Here is a 17,547-nt window from a genome sequence, read left to right on the forward strand (position 1 = left end):
GGCTCAAAATCGACAGAAGGCGTATGCGGACAAACGGAGAAAACCGATTGAGTTCCAAGTTGGTGATAAGGTTATGTTGAAGGTATCACCGTGGAAAGGAATAACCCGGTTTAGAAAAAGGGGAAAGTTAAGCCCAAGGTTTATCGGGCCCTTCAGAATCATCGAGCGAGTCGGTAGGGTGGCTTACCGTCTCGAATTGCCCCCAGAGTTGAGTGGGATACATAGCACGTTCCATGTATCACATCTCCGGAAATGTCTAGCTGACGAAACCGCGTATATTCACTATGACGACATCGAGGTAGATAATAGTCTCAACTACGCGGTGAGACCAATTGCTATTCTAGATCGTAAGGTGAAAAGCTTAAGGAACAAGATGGTCTATCAAGTAAAGGTCAAATGGGAACACCGAAAAGGATCAGACACCACTTGGGAGTCTGAAGAGGAAATGAAACGACTATACCCTACACTTTTCGGTACGTATAAGAAACTTCTGTCATATACATAAACAGGTTTCGGGGACGAAACCCTCTTTAAGGGGGGTGGACTTGTAACACCCCGAAAATATTAATGTTACATTTTAAACTAAATACTAGTAGTAAGTTAAGATAAAAGACTAGGAAAGATAACCTAGTTAGTAGAAATCTTAACATAATATGACAAAGTATAATTAAAAACCCTTGTTCTATAACCCATGTATAATTGAGGGACCAAACTTGCTAATTCTGGAACTTAAATTATTATTAGTAAAAATAACACATCAAACACACACCTAAGTGTGTGTTTGATCGATCAGAACGCAGGCAACAAAGGGGATTTCCCCTCAAACCCTAAAGTTCACAAAATCCATCAATTGAAGGTGCAAATCGAGTCCGAATTGAAATCTGAATATAGATTTGTGATCACCTTGACTAAGGGATCGTAAGGTATGCAAAATTTCATGATTTGGTTCTACCTTAGATTTTAGATAAAATCATGAGGTTCAAATCTGATCATGAATGATGTTTGTTTTAATTGAAATAGTGTATAAGGATGAACCCTAGTAGATTTCTTGTTGAAATTTGGTTTAATTCTTGTAAAGTTCATGATCACCATTAGAGGTGATATGTGGGTTTTTGTAGAAAAGTATGAAACATTAGGATTTTGATGTGTCCTAGAGTAATTCAAGCTTTATGAACAAGATTCAGAAATTATTGATGTAAAAATTTAGCGAAATTGCTTAAATTGATGTTTGCCATGGCTAAATCATGAATGTTAAATTTAGTTACAATTGTAAGAAATTATGCACACAAGATGCTTGATAAAATGCCTAAAAGACATTGATCGACACAAATGTGGTGTTGGTAAAGTAACAAGCTTAATCATGAGCCGAATGGTTCTAATGATAATTGGCTTGTATGTTTTAGGCAACACGAGTGAGGCGTCGGGAAGTCAAGCCGGTGCGGACGCTCGCCAAAAGGGAAAGCTCTAAGGTACGTAGTTAACGCTACTATAATATTGATAAATTAGTTTTCTTATTAATGGGTTGCTAGTTTGAACAAATTAGAATCGTGTTGGTTTGGTTGTCTAAAATGAGGGACTTCATAATGGCAACCCCAAACGAGTTAAAAATGATGGGTACAAACCGGGTAACGGAAGTACCTCATCCGTAGACCATAAACCCGTGTGTGGGATAATGGGAAGAATATTAGTATCACGCAAACCGGTAATGGGAGCGTGTGTGTTGAAACAAGGGATCCAAAATGGGTCGTGCTTGTTGCAAAGGAATACCCCGTGCTGCGCTTTGATGGCCGAAAAGTGCAGGAATTGGTACAAACGGGTCAAAACAGCAATTAGGAAGAATATGCAGAAGCCACCGTAAATTACGGTACCACCGTAATTTACGGTGGAGGGTAAGTCATTACGGCAATTCTCTACTGACTTACGGTGAAACCACAAACGCCCAGCGCCCACCGTAAATTACGGTGACCACCGTAATTTACGGTGGAGCCCTGCCAAAATTGTTTGGTTTTGCAAAACTGTGTATATCGAATTCGTTTTAAGCACACACATATTTATGTGAAATTTGAAGGATCCTAACATTATTGTTTTGTTAAAATTCCAGCTTTCAAGTAAGTCAATCAAGCGGATGGTGATCAACGCAAGACTTATGAACCGAACACACTCAAGAAGATGATCTTCACTTTTGTCTTAGAAGTTCATTTGTGATAATTTTGTAATGAAAGAATTACCTATGTGTCCTTTAAGTTTAGTGGTAGTTTTCAAACACTTATGTACTAAATGTTTTAAATGACTATGATCTTTCTTATCTAGTCGGTTTAAATATTTGGCATTTTAATTGGAGTGTTACACTTATCCTTGTAACGACATTCGCCTTTATGACCCTTCCCGCAGATCCTGCAACTTGGCGACCCGCCTTTCGTATCAGATTTCTTTACTTGTTTTTAATGATAAAATACACCATTTCTATTAAAAAATTGGTTAAGTAACATGACATTCATTAACGTAGTTCATAAGTATGTCAACCTTAGTCAATTTACGTCTAAGTTAAAACATTTCAAAAGTGGTTTAACAAGTGTTTACAAACCATACACAAGCACTACTAAAGATTTAAAACATTGCGGAAGCTTCAAAATGTAGTGTTCGGTTCTTCATTATCCGCTCGACCGCCATCCGTAAGATTCAAATCACCACCTAGGGTCAATACCACTAAAATGTTAGTTTTGACATTAGTACATAATGTATAGATGCAAGATCCGACATCAAAGTATAAAAAAGAAAAACGTTACAAATTTCTAAGTTCCACCGTAACTTACGGTCTCACCGTAAGTTACGGTAGGTTCTGGGAATTTTTGGTTCACTGTAAACCAGAAGAAACGCACCGTAAGGCTTTGGCACCCACCGTAAGTTACAGTACCACCGTAACTTACGGTAGTACCTGGAATTCTATATTTTGTTTGAGTTGTTCATTTTACTCAAACCCAAATCTCGGATTTTCCTTTTTTTTAGACATACCAATACTTTAATTTCCCGTAATTCTATTACGTTATTTTATTAACCAATAACAAGATCAATCGATCACAATACGGAGCATCTTCCGTGCCTTAAATGATTATTCGACCCGTTTGGCTCGTCTACGGAATTCCTCCATTATGACGACTACCAACGAGTTCCAACCAATTCGATCTATTATTCCATATAGCAACGTCACTACTTAAATTCAAAACAACCCTTGTTCAAAAATCCGATTCACGCATTTAATAATCATCAAATCTACTCAATGTAACGGGTCAAGTTACATACCTTTAAAGCAAGCCCTTCAAACGTTCATCTACACCGGTTTGCCCGCTCGATGCCCCGGCTTCCTTTCCTATAGAGTTCAATCACTTTAGGTTTAGAACTCTTTGTTTCACATACATAACGCACATTTCGTCATACATCATAATTATGCGTTTTTAACTTAATAATTCGGTTTTAAGCCTTCTTTGAGGCATTTCAACAAACACTATATGGGCAGAGTTTTCATACCCTTCATATTCAAGTTCATAGCTTACTATTTAGCTAACTCAACATCAATAAAGCTCTCATATAGCGTGTAAACATCATACTTTTCTGAAATTACTTTCTATGATCAAATTACACTAGAATAATCATTCTAAACCCTAGTGTCCATCTTCATCTTGTAAAACCCACAACCCACCTTCAAGGTGTTCATGGAATTTCCTGAATTTGGACATGATTTCACATGTAGTTGTTTGGGTTTCACTTCTAGACACTATGTCATCCCTAATCTAACCAAATAACACACATGCAACATCTAGTTTCAGATTTTCCAAAATCATGAGAATTTCGAACGAAGAATTAACACGAATTTTTACATACCTTGTAACCCTCTTGTGATGAGGATCACTAATCTATGTTTAGATTTCGCTTTTGATCAGATTTGAGCCTTCAATTTGATTGTTTTGTGAGGTTAGGGTTTTTTGGAATGGGGATGTCGCCCCCTGCTTCTTCTTGATCGACCAACACTTCAATTTTTGGAGTGTTTGGTTTATTATTTTTTTTATTTGTTCCATCTAATTAAGTTTCAGATTTAACAACTAAGGTCCCTCTATTTTGTTCCACATCTAGTTTGGTAGCTTTTTAATCACCTTATAAGCTATTTTTAGACTGGTTAACTAACTAGGTTAGAATTCCTAGTTAGTAAACTCCCATTTACTTATGCTTTATAATTATGATATAATGTTTTATATTTTTTCGGGGTGTTACATTTGGTGACTCACAAATTTAGAGAGGAGAGAGAGGGACGGATTTTGTGATTAAGTTATGTTATAGTTAGGTGTTTATCTCTCTCTATGATCTCTATATATACACCTAAGGCGAAATCCTTATTTATTACACTAAGGATAACTATGTTCATCAATTAAACACTAACTAATTCATAGGAGTATTTAGGTCAATGATTAATTAAATTGGAAAAATGATAACTAAGGTTATTTAATTAAATATAAGTCTTGCATTCTACCACTTGGCAGAGTACTCATTTATAATGAGCATTAGTGAAGTCTTGTCAGATTTAATACTCATTTTAGTTCTAAATTGAAACTATCGCAAAGAGATACAATTATTGAATCAACGTTCAACTCAAGACCCTCATTAATCATACTATAATACCAGATACTAAATTCAAAACTTAAATAAAATTATTTTCAAATTGACAATTAACCCTTAACATTGATTTGTACAATTATTGGCTTCAAGTCTTTATGCATGCATAAATATATTTAGAGACAAAAAAATTCAAGTAAGTGAGGAAATATTATTATTAAAAGTAAGCAAGTACAATGTACAACCAAATAAGGTCTTCAGAAAATCCCATCTTTGAAAACCTTAAGAGGGAGACATTTAGTCAACAGATTCGCAATCATATTTTTAGTAATTTTATACTCAATACAAAATTATTTTACCCAACTCACTCACGAACAAACAAATACTTTGTATTAAGATATAATCTTGCTCCAGTCGAACTCGAGAAACTAAAGTCAGCTGAGTTTTCACAATAAAGCTTCAATGGTATAGAGATAGAGTTACCAACTTTGAGTCTAGTGATAAGATCCTTTAGCAAAATTGCATGACAAGTCGCGTTATAAATAGCAATATATTATGCTATCATAGTGGATGTTGTTGGCAACTGTTGTTTATGACTCCTTCATGAGATAGGACCGTTGGCTAAGATAAAGATATACCCCAAAGTGTATTTCTTTTAATCTTTACATTTAGCAAAGTCGGAATCTGAATAACCAGCCACTTTCAAATTGTCACTTCTTCTGTAAGTCAGTTTATAGTCTTTCTTCCCTTGAAGACATCGAAGAACTTTCTTAGTTGCATTCTAGTGATCAAGGCCATGATTAGTTTGATAACAACCTAGCAATCCAACAATATAAGCGATATCTGGACGAGTACAGACTTGAGCATGCATTAGGCTTCCAACTATTGATGCATAAGGTATCATTCTCACTTGCTCCTTTTCAACCTCTTTATTTAGACATTGAAAAAACCGAAAACATGTCCCTTAACTACTAGAGCTACAAAAGGATAGCAATGTTGCATATTATAACATGCGAGGACATGCTCAAAGTATGCCTTTAAAGATAATCCCAAAATCCTATTGACTCTTTCTTAGTGTATTTCGTTGCCAATACATGAGAAACCTCTTTAAGATCCTTCATGTTGAAATTACGCGAGAGTAAACGTTTCGACTCATGCGGCATATCTAAATTATTACTTTCCAATATAATATAATCTATGTAAATGACAAGTATAGTAAAGTTGCTCCCACTCATCTTGAGGTAGGTGCATTGATCTACTTGATTCTTAACGAAGCCATATTTCTTCATGACTTCATCAAACTTTAGGTACCATTGACGTGATGTTTTCTTCAACCTGTATATGAATTTCTTCAACTTACAGGCTAAATGTTCTTGACCTTCAGGTTGTTACATGAACACGTCTTCATGCAAGTCGCGGTTAAGGAAATCGGTTTTAACGTCCATTGTTAAGGAAATCGGTTTTAACGTCCATCTAATGTAGCCCTAAATCAAAGTGAGCTACTAGGGCTATAATGATCCTTAAAGAATCATTTCAAGAGACAGGAGAAAAGGTCAATTGAAAGTCAATTCCCTATTTCTGAGTATAACCCTCTACAACCAATCTGGCTTTAGAGTGTTCAATGTTTCCATCTAGATCTAGTTTTGTTTTGAAGACATATTTACACCCTACGGATTTAACAGCGTTACGTAATTCAACCAAATTCCAAACGTCATTTTTCTTTCTAAAGTCAAGCTTGTCAGTCATGGTTTTATTTCATTCAAAAAGTGCTAATGGCTTCGTTATAAAAGATAGGATTGGTATACTTTCCAGCACCCATTTCAGCTTTAGTCAGGTTGGTTACATAATCATCAAAGTTAGTAGGCCTTTTGGACTTAGATGACCTCCTGAGTTGATTATCGAGTTCGGCATTGTTTTGATGTCGGTAGTTTAAGGTGCCTTCATTCTCAGGTACATTCGAATGGTACACTTTTTTACTTATGTGTAGTTTTGTCTTCTAGATCTATTATTTCAATTTTTTTTTCATAATTTTTGTAAAGATTAATAACATACAAGGCATATTAGAAAAAAAAATGTTATCAAGAGTTCTTATCACTCACTCTAGTTATCAAATTACCCTCTCCCATACCTTAGAGATGAGATCGGTACGATACCGGTACCGTACCGGTACCGATACCGTAAATACCGTTATCGAAATTGAGAAAATGTGGATACCGATTACCGTACCGTATTTATAGATTCGGTATCGGTACGGTACCGGTTTCGGCACTGGTTTTTCGGTAATTTACCACATTGGTACCGCTTTGATGTTATCCAACTTTTACCAAAAAAATATCATGTATGAAAGCATATTAGAATAAGACTTTACCTAAAAAAAACCTCAGAATAGTAAAAATGAACGAGAACAAACTGTATATTAGAATAAGACAAAGTCACAATGGAAAATGAGTATGAAAAAAATGATATTAGAGATAATGATACAGGAAGTTACACTCCAAAGAAATAATTCAAAATTCAAATTTTGGATAGTCTTTTAATAGGTTTATTGTAGCTGATTTGTAGTGATAGGATTCCAGATTTTGTAGCTCTTATTTTTTTTCTGTATATATATATATTTGTCATATGTCAATTAATAAATCAAGTTTATATACTAGACACAAGACTTTTAGCATGTATATAGAAAGCTATATCTATATTAACATGAATGCATACTAATAAATCTTGATACATGAAGTCATTAATAAATTCGGTATTAATACCGGTATTTACCGAAAAATACCGGTACCGATACCGTTATTTACCGATATCGAATTTTGAAAAATCCATTACTGATACCGGTACCATTTATGATCGGTACGGTACGGCATCGGTACGGTACCGGTATGGTACCAATACGGTACCGGTATTTCGGTAAAAAATAAAGTATGGTATTTATTGCTTTAACTTAACATCATCATTTTTCTACTTTATTCAATCATTTTTTACTTTATTTATTGCCTTAACTTAACATTGTTCTAAAATAATATTGAATTAGTTTACTAGTAAATTGTTATCCCCAAGGATCAACCACCATTACTAAATTTGTAAATATCACCAAGCTTCAAAACTTTATAGAAATGTCGTCAAAACACACCACGAGAGATAGTGACTAGACATGATGACCGGGGAAAGAGTGACCGGCGGTGGGGGAGGGTGGTTGGGTAACATTCAATTTGATCCCTTTTTTTTGTTTTTTCTTTTATATCTTAACCACAAGACGAAGTTGATCATTTTTACATAACTAACATTAAAAAAAGCTAAACATATAATCTAGGAACCAAAAGTGTGACAAGTTAACGAAATATGTAAATTTTGCTTGCCACATAGACTATCTATGTAATTTAGAGGTGTAAATTTCTAACGTTACACGAAATTTACGAATGTGGTTTAGTCTAAACGAGGCCGGGCCAGTTTCATGTTGAATCAGCAAATTTATTTAGCTAAACGGGTAGGGTTTGTATCAACCCAACTAGTTCGCATGTTGACTCGTTTAAACCATTTATATGTGTTTATTGTTATAAACTAAAGTGGTAGGGTATTTTATGCTCTAATTTTAACTTAAAAGAGAAATTAACATAAGATTTTATTATTAAATATGTAATAACTAGCATTGAGGACTCGCGTGTTGCAGCAACCCGTAATTATATACCTAATTCAAGTAACTCACCAGATCATACATGTAAATCCTAAACCCTAAACCATATATCTTATTAAAATTAATTAATCTATCTTTTTAATATGACTTGGTAATCACTCATATACTTTCTTTCTAAATATAAATATTCATTCTTCTAATTAACTTTCTAATACCAATTCATAAGTATTTTTTCAGAAAAAATAGTCAATTTGATTGTTATATTTTATTTAAAATATAGATTCAAGATTATTGAAATACATGATTTTCGTTTAGATTTCGACAATATGTACTTCATTAATTATTATACACGTAACATTTGTTTAATTAAAAAGAATTTTATTAGTTTTTTTTATCATCACATTATTTATCTAAACTTAATGGAATTGAACCTTAAAAAATTGTTGGAAATAGTGATATAATTTGTGAAAGAGAATACATGCAATCTTCCTTATTTTAACAAAAATAAAAAAGAAGAAAAGAAAAAAGAGAAGTAGGCAAGGGTTATTAAATGATTGAGTATAGATATGAAAACCAATGAAAACAAAAGAAAAATGAATAGCAAGCATGTGAGGGGAGCAAAACTTACTAATTAATATAGGGGTAATTTTATATACATTTATACTTTTTGTTGCAAAATTTTAAATTTTAAAATTTAAAATACTAATAAGCGAAAAATAAAAAAAATCCGGGTTAAATCTGTCGTGTTCGGGTCAACACGTAAACACTCATGTCGTGCTCGAGTTCATATGTTAAACACGCGTTACAGATTCGTGTAAAACTTCCAAGCTCAAGTCTGATTGAACCCGTTAACATGCAAACAAGCCCGTTTCCTATCCTGGTACTTTACTCTTAATTAATAAAATATATAAAATATCATTTACAGGGAATGTGGCCACTAGACTTGTGTCGGCCCGAATTGAATATCCATGATCCAAACTAGCTAGTACCACCCCTACGGTACAAATGTGGACCGGCATGCAGACAACCAAAACCAATAACTGTTTTTTCATCTATAAATACCTGCAACACTCCCTCCATTCTTCATCAAACCATTTCATCACTCCAAACCACAATGGCTAAGTTCTTTGCTGGTTTCCTGTTAGCTCTCATCGCCATTTCGATGGTTCAAACCTTTGTAAGTATCTTCAACTTTGCAATGCTAACTGTTAAATCGATGTTATTTAAACGCGTTTATTGATACATTTTGTTGTTTGGTTATCATTTAGGTTTCTGCTAGTGGAGGACATCGCGGCGGATTCGGGCCTGGAAGCCTGACTAGCTCTCGTAAGTTTCTCGAAATTTAGACCTATTTTAATTTATTCTACGATTTGTTTTTAATTCGGTTGTAATTTTAAAGTTTTGAACATCAATCGTTTGTTTCAACTGTGATTGACCATAATTATTAATTCGCTATTAATGCGACTTTAATTTTGAATATGATCACAGTTGAAACAAACTATTGATGTTCAATATCTCAAAATTAAAACTGAATTAATAGCAGCCAATGATCTCTAGATCAAGTGGTGGAGGACTTGCATTTCTCTTGAGAGATGCAGGTTCGACTCCCATTTGGTGCAGAGTGAGGCACTGGTGGGCAGTAATAGGAGACCCAGGGAAACCTGGGTTGGATCCTTGAGCCAACGGGTTTTACCGGTAATTTCACCGTCGTGCCTACGGGCGGGTGGGTTACCGGGTTTTCCCCGGAATTTGTGGTGGACTCGGGTTACTCTCGGAGTACTCCGTTTGTCTAGTGGGTGCCCCGAGAGTACTCGGGATTGAGTTTGTTGGCCGTTAAAAAAAAAATTGAATTAATAGCGAACCAGAGAGGAAACTGGATCTGAGACCAGTCGATCACAGTTGAAACAAACGATTAATGTTCAAAATTTTATAATTACAACTGAATTAACAACGAATCAGAGAAAAAACTGGATCTGACAGATCCAGTTTTCCTCTGATTCGCTACCAATCCACTTGTAATTATGAAATTTTGAACATCAATCGTTCGTTTCAACTGTGAACGACTAGTCTTAGATCAAATTTCCTCTCGGATTCGCTATTAATAAATTGTTACAAGTTTCAACTATGTGTTAACCTATGCGAAAATAAACAGAGTGCCCTGGGCAATGCGTACGAAGATGCAGCAAAACGCAGTACCACAAGCCGTGCATGTTCTTCTGCCAAAAGTGTTGCGCGAAATGCCTGTGTGTACCGCCTGGTTTCTACGGCAATAAGCAAGTGTGCCCGTGCTACAACAACTGGAAGACCAAGGAAGGCGGACCGAAATGCCCTTAGAGGTCATGGATATTTACAGGACGTGTGAATCTGTTATGTAGTACTACTTGCTTTTTGCTCTTGAATGCGGTTAGGTTGTTATAGCGTGAGGTCTGTTTTAGCAGAAGTTAAAACGGACTAACGGAATTTAATGGTTGTTGGTTGGTAGTTGTTACTCTGTTGGATGCTGTTACTGCATCGAACATGTGATTGGGCCCAAATGTTTTACGATTAATATTTTTATTCTATTCAAATATATATTTTATTATTGTTGTTATAAGTTGAAGGTTTCATGTTGTTCTACTTTACTTTTTAAGACATGCGTAACATATGATGCTAGATCAAGTTCTATATAGTTTTGAGTATGGTAAATTTGATTATTATTTAACAAAAGGAATATAAACAAGCATAATTTAAGAGTGAATTTCAAGAATTGTCCTTTATCTTTATACCCATTTTCAGGCAATGTCCTTTATGTTCAAAATTGACGAGTTTTGTCCTTTATGTTTTCATATAATACACGTTTTGTCCTTTAGGCCTAACCCAGTTAGTTTTTTCAGTTAAATTTGGTCATATGCTTTGCACATGAGGGCATTTTTGTCAATTCAAAGGTAAGTTCAACGGCAGATTTACAGCTCAAAGCTTCTGCAACCTTTGAATTGACAAAAATGCCCTCAGATGCAAAGCATGTGACCAAATTTAACTGAAAAAACTAACTGGGTTAGGCCTAAAGGACAAAATGTGTATGATATGAAAACGTAAAGGCCAAACCTCGTCAATTTTGAACATAAAGGACTGTGCCTAAAAATGAGTATAAAGATAAAGGACAATCCTTGAAATTCACTCTAATTTTAAATACATTAAGTTAAGGTCGGCTAATAAACGAGGAAGGAAATATAAATCATTTTATTTATATTTATTTATTCAACTAGTTCTATCGGTGGATGGATGGGTATATTAATGGTATGATGACATAAATATTTTATTATGAGGATAATTGTATAAGCACCCATTCTAGACAACTAGCCTTCTATTGCTACAAGAATCTGCAATATTCATCTCAAGAATACCCATCGAAAAAAAAAACTGCAATTATAAGAAGAAAAGCTCACTAATAAAGCACTATTTACATCATTAGTGTGTGTAATGCGAGGTGTGAGTGTGAATTTAAGCCTCTAAAAGTCAACAACCAACATGCTCCACTCGCATAGCTTCCCAGTATCACTCTTTAACCACCATAAGCAATAGAAACATTATTCACGCTAGGACAATCTTTAGCCCAATCTTCATTATTCACTCCTTTTGTTCCGAGGCCCCACCATTGTAAAAATAATCGATATGGAGTGTTGTATATTAGCCCTCTTACTGAACCTTCCACCATGAATTCTAACACTTCCAAAATTTCTAAGCCCTTTAAACCAGAACCAAGCTAACCAAAGTTGGGTCTTCACTTTAAAAGCTTTGACCCAATGCAGTTTTATCAACAGAAAATATGCAGCTAAAACAGTAATAATTCTACTGTGATCTTTAGAAACTTCCACCAGTGTAGTGGCCTTAACCAAAAAATGTAAAATACAGATTTAGAAAGTGGGTCAATATTGTGATCACAATGGCAATGATACAAAGTTAATATATTAGCTAAATTACACACTAATCCTATATCTATAACCCTCGTCAAGATGGTTCATTTATTTTCGAACATACTCAAATGACCAAATGTACTACATACTACATAAAGGTTGCAATAAAGACATGTTTGGTGGTGAGTGGCTTCCATTGATGGTTTTCTTTTTCTTAGACTTCTGGGTTGTCTTCCTTCCAAAAACCAAGTTCCTACATATCTTGTTTTGCCATCAAATTCCTAACAAAACAAAGATTATATTGTAAGATTTGACTTAAACAACGTAGTAAGAATTGTATGCGTCTAAATGATAAACATAACCATAGAGTTAAATGTCATGTTAGTCCCTGTGGTTTGGGTCATTTTGCCAGTTTAGTCCAAAGGTTTGAAACGTTACCATTTTATTCCAAATAGTTTCAAACATTGCCATTTTAGTCCACTGGGTTAACTCCGTCCATTTTTTCTGTTAACTATAAGGGCAATTCAGTCATTTTATATGTATTTTTGTTAACTAGAAGGACAACTCGGCCATATAAAATGACCGAATTGCCCTTTTAGTTAATAGAAAAAATGGATGAAGTTAACCCAGTGAACTAAAATGGCAACGTTTGAAACTATTTGGACTAAAATGGCAACGTTTCAAACCTTAGGACTAAACTGGCAAAATAACCCTAACCACAAGAACTAAAATGGCATTTACATCCAAGGAATCATATTATGTGTGTGGTGTTTTTAAAATATGAAGAGTATAAAAAATGGTTGTGAGTGGAGGAGAGAGAAAATGTTACTGTTCATCTGTATATTTGAGGGGACACTGTTCCTCCTCTATAATTTTTTAATATATTTTGAAAGTAGTTGTGAGTGAAGGAGAGAGAAAAGATAATGATAAAGGTATAAAAAATATTATTTAATTGAAAAGGAGAGAAAAAATGTAGTGTTTTTTAGTATAATTTAGAATGAAAATATAGTGGAATGGATGTGAATGCTCTTAACCATATATATCACCCATACCAGGTCCCTTTTTACCCATTTGATTTGCATCATCTTTAAATAGTATTTTATAGTTTACCCACTTGACCCAAAAATGGTTGAAACTCCTACCTAGAGAAAAGACCAAAGGTTCAGACATAAAGCTATAAAGTAGTGAAATTTCACATCTTTAGCAAAGTGTAATATGAGACCTATTAAACTATATTATTATTGAATAAAAGGTTACAATACCCCCGTGGGCTCACACAAATAATAATAATATAGTTTAACAAGACCATCCCGGATTTAGCCACACGATGAACTTTGAAAGGAACTTTTTTTTTGAAATTGTACGCTATGTAGTTAATGCGGTAAAATATCGGATATCGGTCAAGAAATGATATTTGAAATATAGGTTATCTCGGTGAGATATCGGTGGGATATCGGTAATTTTAATATAATGCAGAATTTATATATATAGCAATTTAACACCAAAAATTCAGTGATATATCGGTTATATCGGTCAAATATTGGTGATATATCAGTTATATCGGTCAAATATCAGTCAATATCGCCGATAATATCGGTACCGATATTTGACACCGATATTTTACTAATGAACCGATATGACCGATATAACCGATATATCACCAATATATCACCGATATTAACTTCATAGATTGTACGTTTATTATTTATTTTTGTAGATTTCATAAACATTTTCACATAAAAACATGCCATAGCTCCTTAAAGTTTTGTGAAACACTCAAGCATGCCCTATCAAGATGAGTTATACAACAGACAACTAAACCTAGCTATATATTCTTAATTCTTATGCATCTCTATTAAACTTAGAGGTAGCCCAAAACAATTAATCTAGGCATCTAACATAGCACCGTCAGTTAGATATGTATAATTTAGCATCAGATATGTATAATTTGTGATAATAATGAACAAATAAAAGTAAAGAAGAATTTATATAGGGTATTAACATGCAAAGTTTACGGGCGAGTGTAGTTACCTCTCTGTCGACAAACAAATAACAAACTTCACCGTGATTCAGATAAGACAACCATGTTTGGGATTTTCGGTACCGGTTACCGAGCTCATATCTACTGAGTTCAAACATTCTTATAATCAGTTGACCACCAAATGCTACAAATTTTACTAGACAAAGGAAGTATGAAGTAATAAAATCAGAATTATAGCTCAAAATTGACTTATACAAATATCACAATTAGTGCGCATGCATAATATAATAAGAAAAATTCATAGAATACATAAATTCGAAATCTCTGCATAGCCAAATCTCTCAAATGAAGATTTCCTTTGGCTTCTTCAACACCTTTACATTTGTAAAAGAATATATGATAAACCAGTAAGTTATACATCAATGCGTGTGGCATATTTTTTATATAATAATGTAAAAAATAAGGAATAACAAATTGATAAAAAATAAAAGAAAATATTCCAAAATTAGCATCTCCTTACCTTGCAAAACCTGACCAGTGACCAACAAAATGTAACCTTGATTCTAGCCTATTAGAAGTGCAATGACATGTAAGAAAATGCAAGACTAAGCTAAAATACATAAATATTAACAACACCTTGAGATTTTCAATAAACCTATGGAAATGCAGACGAAGACGAACACCGCGAATGCCTCCCAATCCCACCAGTTTTCACCTTCAATAACTGCATCCAAACGTTTGTATACCTCATTTGGCATTTCCCTGATGCATATAAATATGCTTGAACCAAAAGAATACGTTAGTCACCCAAAGACTCGAAGTGATCACAAGGCACATCAAATTCTGCATAACCCAAGTGACTAAAGTATGTACTTTAGCCATTTCAATTCCACGGCTCACCTCTGACATCCAATACCTAGTTGTACCAAATCAGTTGTAAGCAAAATAGCAAATCACTAAATCAGTCTTAGCCAATCGCCCGTTTAAAATATGTTACCTTGATATATGCCTGGAGATAAAATCAAGTATCTTTGATCATCAATTCGGGTGACAACTCGCTAGCCTTCCTGTCCTTTAATCCAACCCAAAATCCCCGCAATAAAGTTTTGAGTTGCCATCCGAATTTCGGAGCCAAAAAGAAGCTCTGATATTGCGCCACATCAGCCCGAAATTATTTTTTGCAGGCTTGATAGCAACAGGTTCTGTATAGACTGCAGAAAAAACGCACGAGACCAGAAGCTCATTCAAATACGATTTAAGAACAAAATATGCTTTTCAAATATATTTTCTCAATTTAAAGATGCATAATCTGTTTTAAATCTAAAACTGTATCTTATCTCTCAAAGTCAGGTTTTCATAATCTGTTGAATTGCTAATTGGTTTGAAAGTATTGATTTGGGGCGTATTATTACTAACCATTTTATCTTTTTTTCAGGTTTTTTGTGCCAACTGCTCAAGATCAATACCATGGCATATTTCGCAAAATCCATATAGACGAATCAACATACTAACACATCTCGGAAGTTGTTCTGTATTGCCATCAGTAAGTGGTTAGAATTCCAGTTGTTGCAAGTTTTTAACACATTTGTTACATAAGAACGAAACATGTATGGACAGTTTATTGTGTGAGTATATATGAATTACTTGCGACTGTTATATTGGTGTGGTGTACTGGTGTATACTCTTTAAGACTTTTTATACACCAAATAAAAACAACTTGCACCCAATAAATAATACTCAAAAACCAAACCTATTATGACTCTAATCCTAACAAATAGACAACCTTGACCCAAAATGACCTATTTAAATTAAAACCCCATTATGCCTCGGGCTCATGATCGTTTTTTAAATGAGCTCCAACTTAAGCTCGAGTTTGCTTTGAGGTTTCAGCGAGTCAACTTGAGTAGCTCACAAGTATTAGTTAAACCCATGAAACTTGTTATTTGATTCTTATGAGTCGACTAATCACTTTACGAGTAGCCAGAGCCGGCCCGTAAGGCTTATCAATCTAGGCTAAAGCCTAGGGCCTCCAAAAAACAAGGGCCTCCAATTTTATTTCCTTTCATATATTAGACTTGTTTTTGCCATTTAAATAATGTTTCTAGGCCCAAAATTTAGGATTTACACTAGGAGTCTCCATTGTCCACGCACACAACACATCTACCCTCATTACTTGCAGCGTCTTTTGAGTAACCAATGTGAAACTAATTATAGATTGAGTAGGCCAAGATTAGGAAAAATCATCGCTATGGTTGTTCAATGTCTCAAATCTCAATCTCAATTCATTTATACCAATTCAATAGGGTCCTGACTTTGTAGTTCGCTTAGGGCCTCCAAAAACGTTGGAACGGCACTGCGAGTAGCTTCAATAAAACTGATAAACTTAGTATACAGGGGCTATTTTAAATGTAAAACTTTAGAAAATAAGAAGTTCCCAAACACTAACAACTAATTATCTGATCATAATAGTTTCAAACGACCCTGTTGACGAGTTCTATTTCATAAATGCAAAAGATAAAAAAGAAATAAATATTTATTTACGTGATACTATATTTTGAACTAAGGAAGAGTGTTGATTCTTGATTGGGGATGGGACAAACGCATCATTAAGGAACGAAAAATACATTGGATTATATATCCCTCTTTTGAGGCTGTGAATCGTGCTTTGATTGGTTAAACGAATTTTGGAGAATTGCACGTAAATGCCTGAACCATGTGCCAAGTTTCATATAAATTATAATGATTATTTAAAGCAAAAGTTAACGTGTGGCTGGAATAGCTCAGTTGGTTAGAGCGTGTGGCTGTTAACCACAAGGTCGGAGGTTCAAGCCCTCCTTCTAGCGATTTTGTACCTTTTTTCATTCTCTTCAACACAAAAAGTTCTTAGTTTAGTACCTGTGGTTTGAGTCCTTTTTCACCCGTGGGTCTAAAAAGGTTTCACCATTACCATTTTAGTTCACTAGGTTAACCTCATCCATGTTTTCTTTTAACGAGAAGGACAATTCGACCATTTTATATGTAATTCTGTCGATACCTGGCTATACTTTGTCATCCGTGGGTCCAATGGATGTTTAAGTACTGCCGATACCTGGCTATACTTTGTCATTCGTGGTGGGTTATGATCTCATAAAGTTGAATTGAGTTAATACGCTAATACGAGTTCCATTACATCTAGAAATTAGAACTCGTAACCAGTGAGCTGCTAGAATACTTAGCAACTAAGTAAACTTAATAGCTAAGTAAACTTAATAGTTAAGTAAACTTAGTAGTTAAATAAACTTAGTAAACTGATGGAGAGTGTGAAACCCAGGTGTTAACGTGCTTATCTTGTGTGGTTTATTGCCGTTTACGTGATTATATACTTCGAATATGTCCACTACGAGCTTTCGTGAATTTACAGGTTTATCGCGTAATTTGGTGAATTTAAAGAGGTG

General features: G+C 34.5%; 1 protein-coding gene, 1 long non-coding RNA gene and 1 other non-coding gene across 3 annotated transcripts; all 3 read left to right on the plus strand.

The window, feature by feature from the left end:
• Window positions 1–802: 802 nt before the first annotated feature.
• LOC110867352 lies at window positions 803–2,244 on the plus strand. Its single transcript, XR_002551539.2, has 3 exons — window positions 803–923; window positions 1,404–1,469; window positions 2,102–2,244. It is a non-coding gene; the product is annotated as an uncharacterized LOC110867352 (long non-coding RNA).
• A 7,028-nt stretch (window positions 2,245–9,272) lies between these two features.
• LOC110868692 (gibberellin-regulated protein 6) lies at window positions 9,273–10,820 on the plus strand. The gene is made up of 3 exons (XM_022117928.2): window positions 9,273–9,416; window positions 9,508–9,565; window positions 10,392–10,820. The coding sequence occupies exons 1-3, from the start codon at window positions 9,354–9,356 to the stop codon at window positions 10,571–10,573; spliced, it is 303 nt and encodes a 100-aa protein (XP_021973620.1). The 5' UTR covers window positions 9,273–9,353; the 3' UTR covers window positions 10,574–10,820.
• A 6,062-nt stretch (window positions 10,821–16,882) lies between these two features.
• On the plus strand, window positions 16,883–16,956 carry TRNAN-GUU. Its single transcript has one exon. It is a non-coding gene; the product is annotated as a tRNA-Asn (tRNA).
• The last annotated feature ends 591 nt before the right edge of the window (window positions 16,957–17,547 follow it).

Source organism: Helianthus annuus, chromosome 7 (assembly GCF_002127325.2).
Source record: "Helianthus annuus cultivar XRQ/B chromosome 7, HanXRQr2.0-SUNRISE, whole genome shotgun sequence".
NCBI lineage: Eukaryota > Viridiplantae > Streptophyta > Magnoliopsida > Asterales > Asteraceae > Helianthus > Helianthus annuus.

What these genes read in the sequence shown, in the direction of transcription:
- LOC110868692 (XM_022117928.2), top strand. Translation starts at nt 9,354, where the DNA reads ATGGCTAAGTTCTTTGCTGGTTTCCTGTTAGCTCTCATCGCCATTTCG. An exon ending in TTTCGATGGTTCAAACCTTT is followed by an intron (nt 9,417 to 9,507) that starts GTAAGTATCTTC and finishes GTTATCATTTAG; the next exon opens with GTTTCTGCTAGTGGAGGACA. An exon ending in TGGAAGCCTGACTAGCTCTC is followed by an intron (nt 9,566 to 10,391) that starts GTAAGTTTCTCG and finishes GAAAATAAACAG; the next exon opens with AGTGCCCTGGGCAATGCGTA.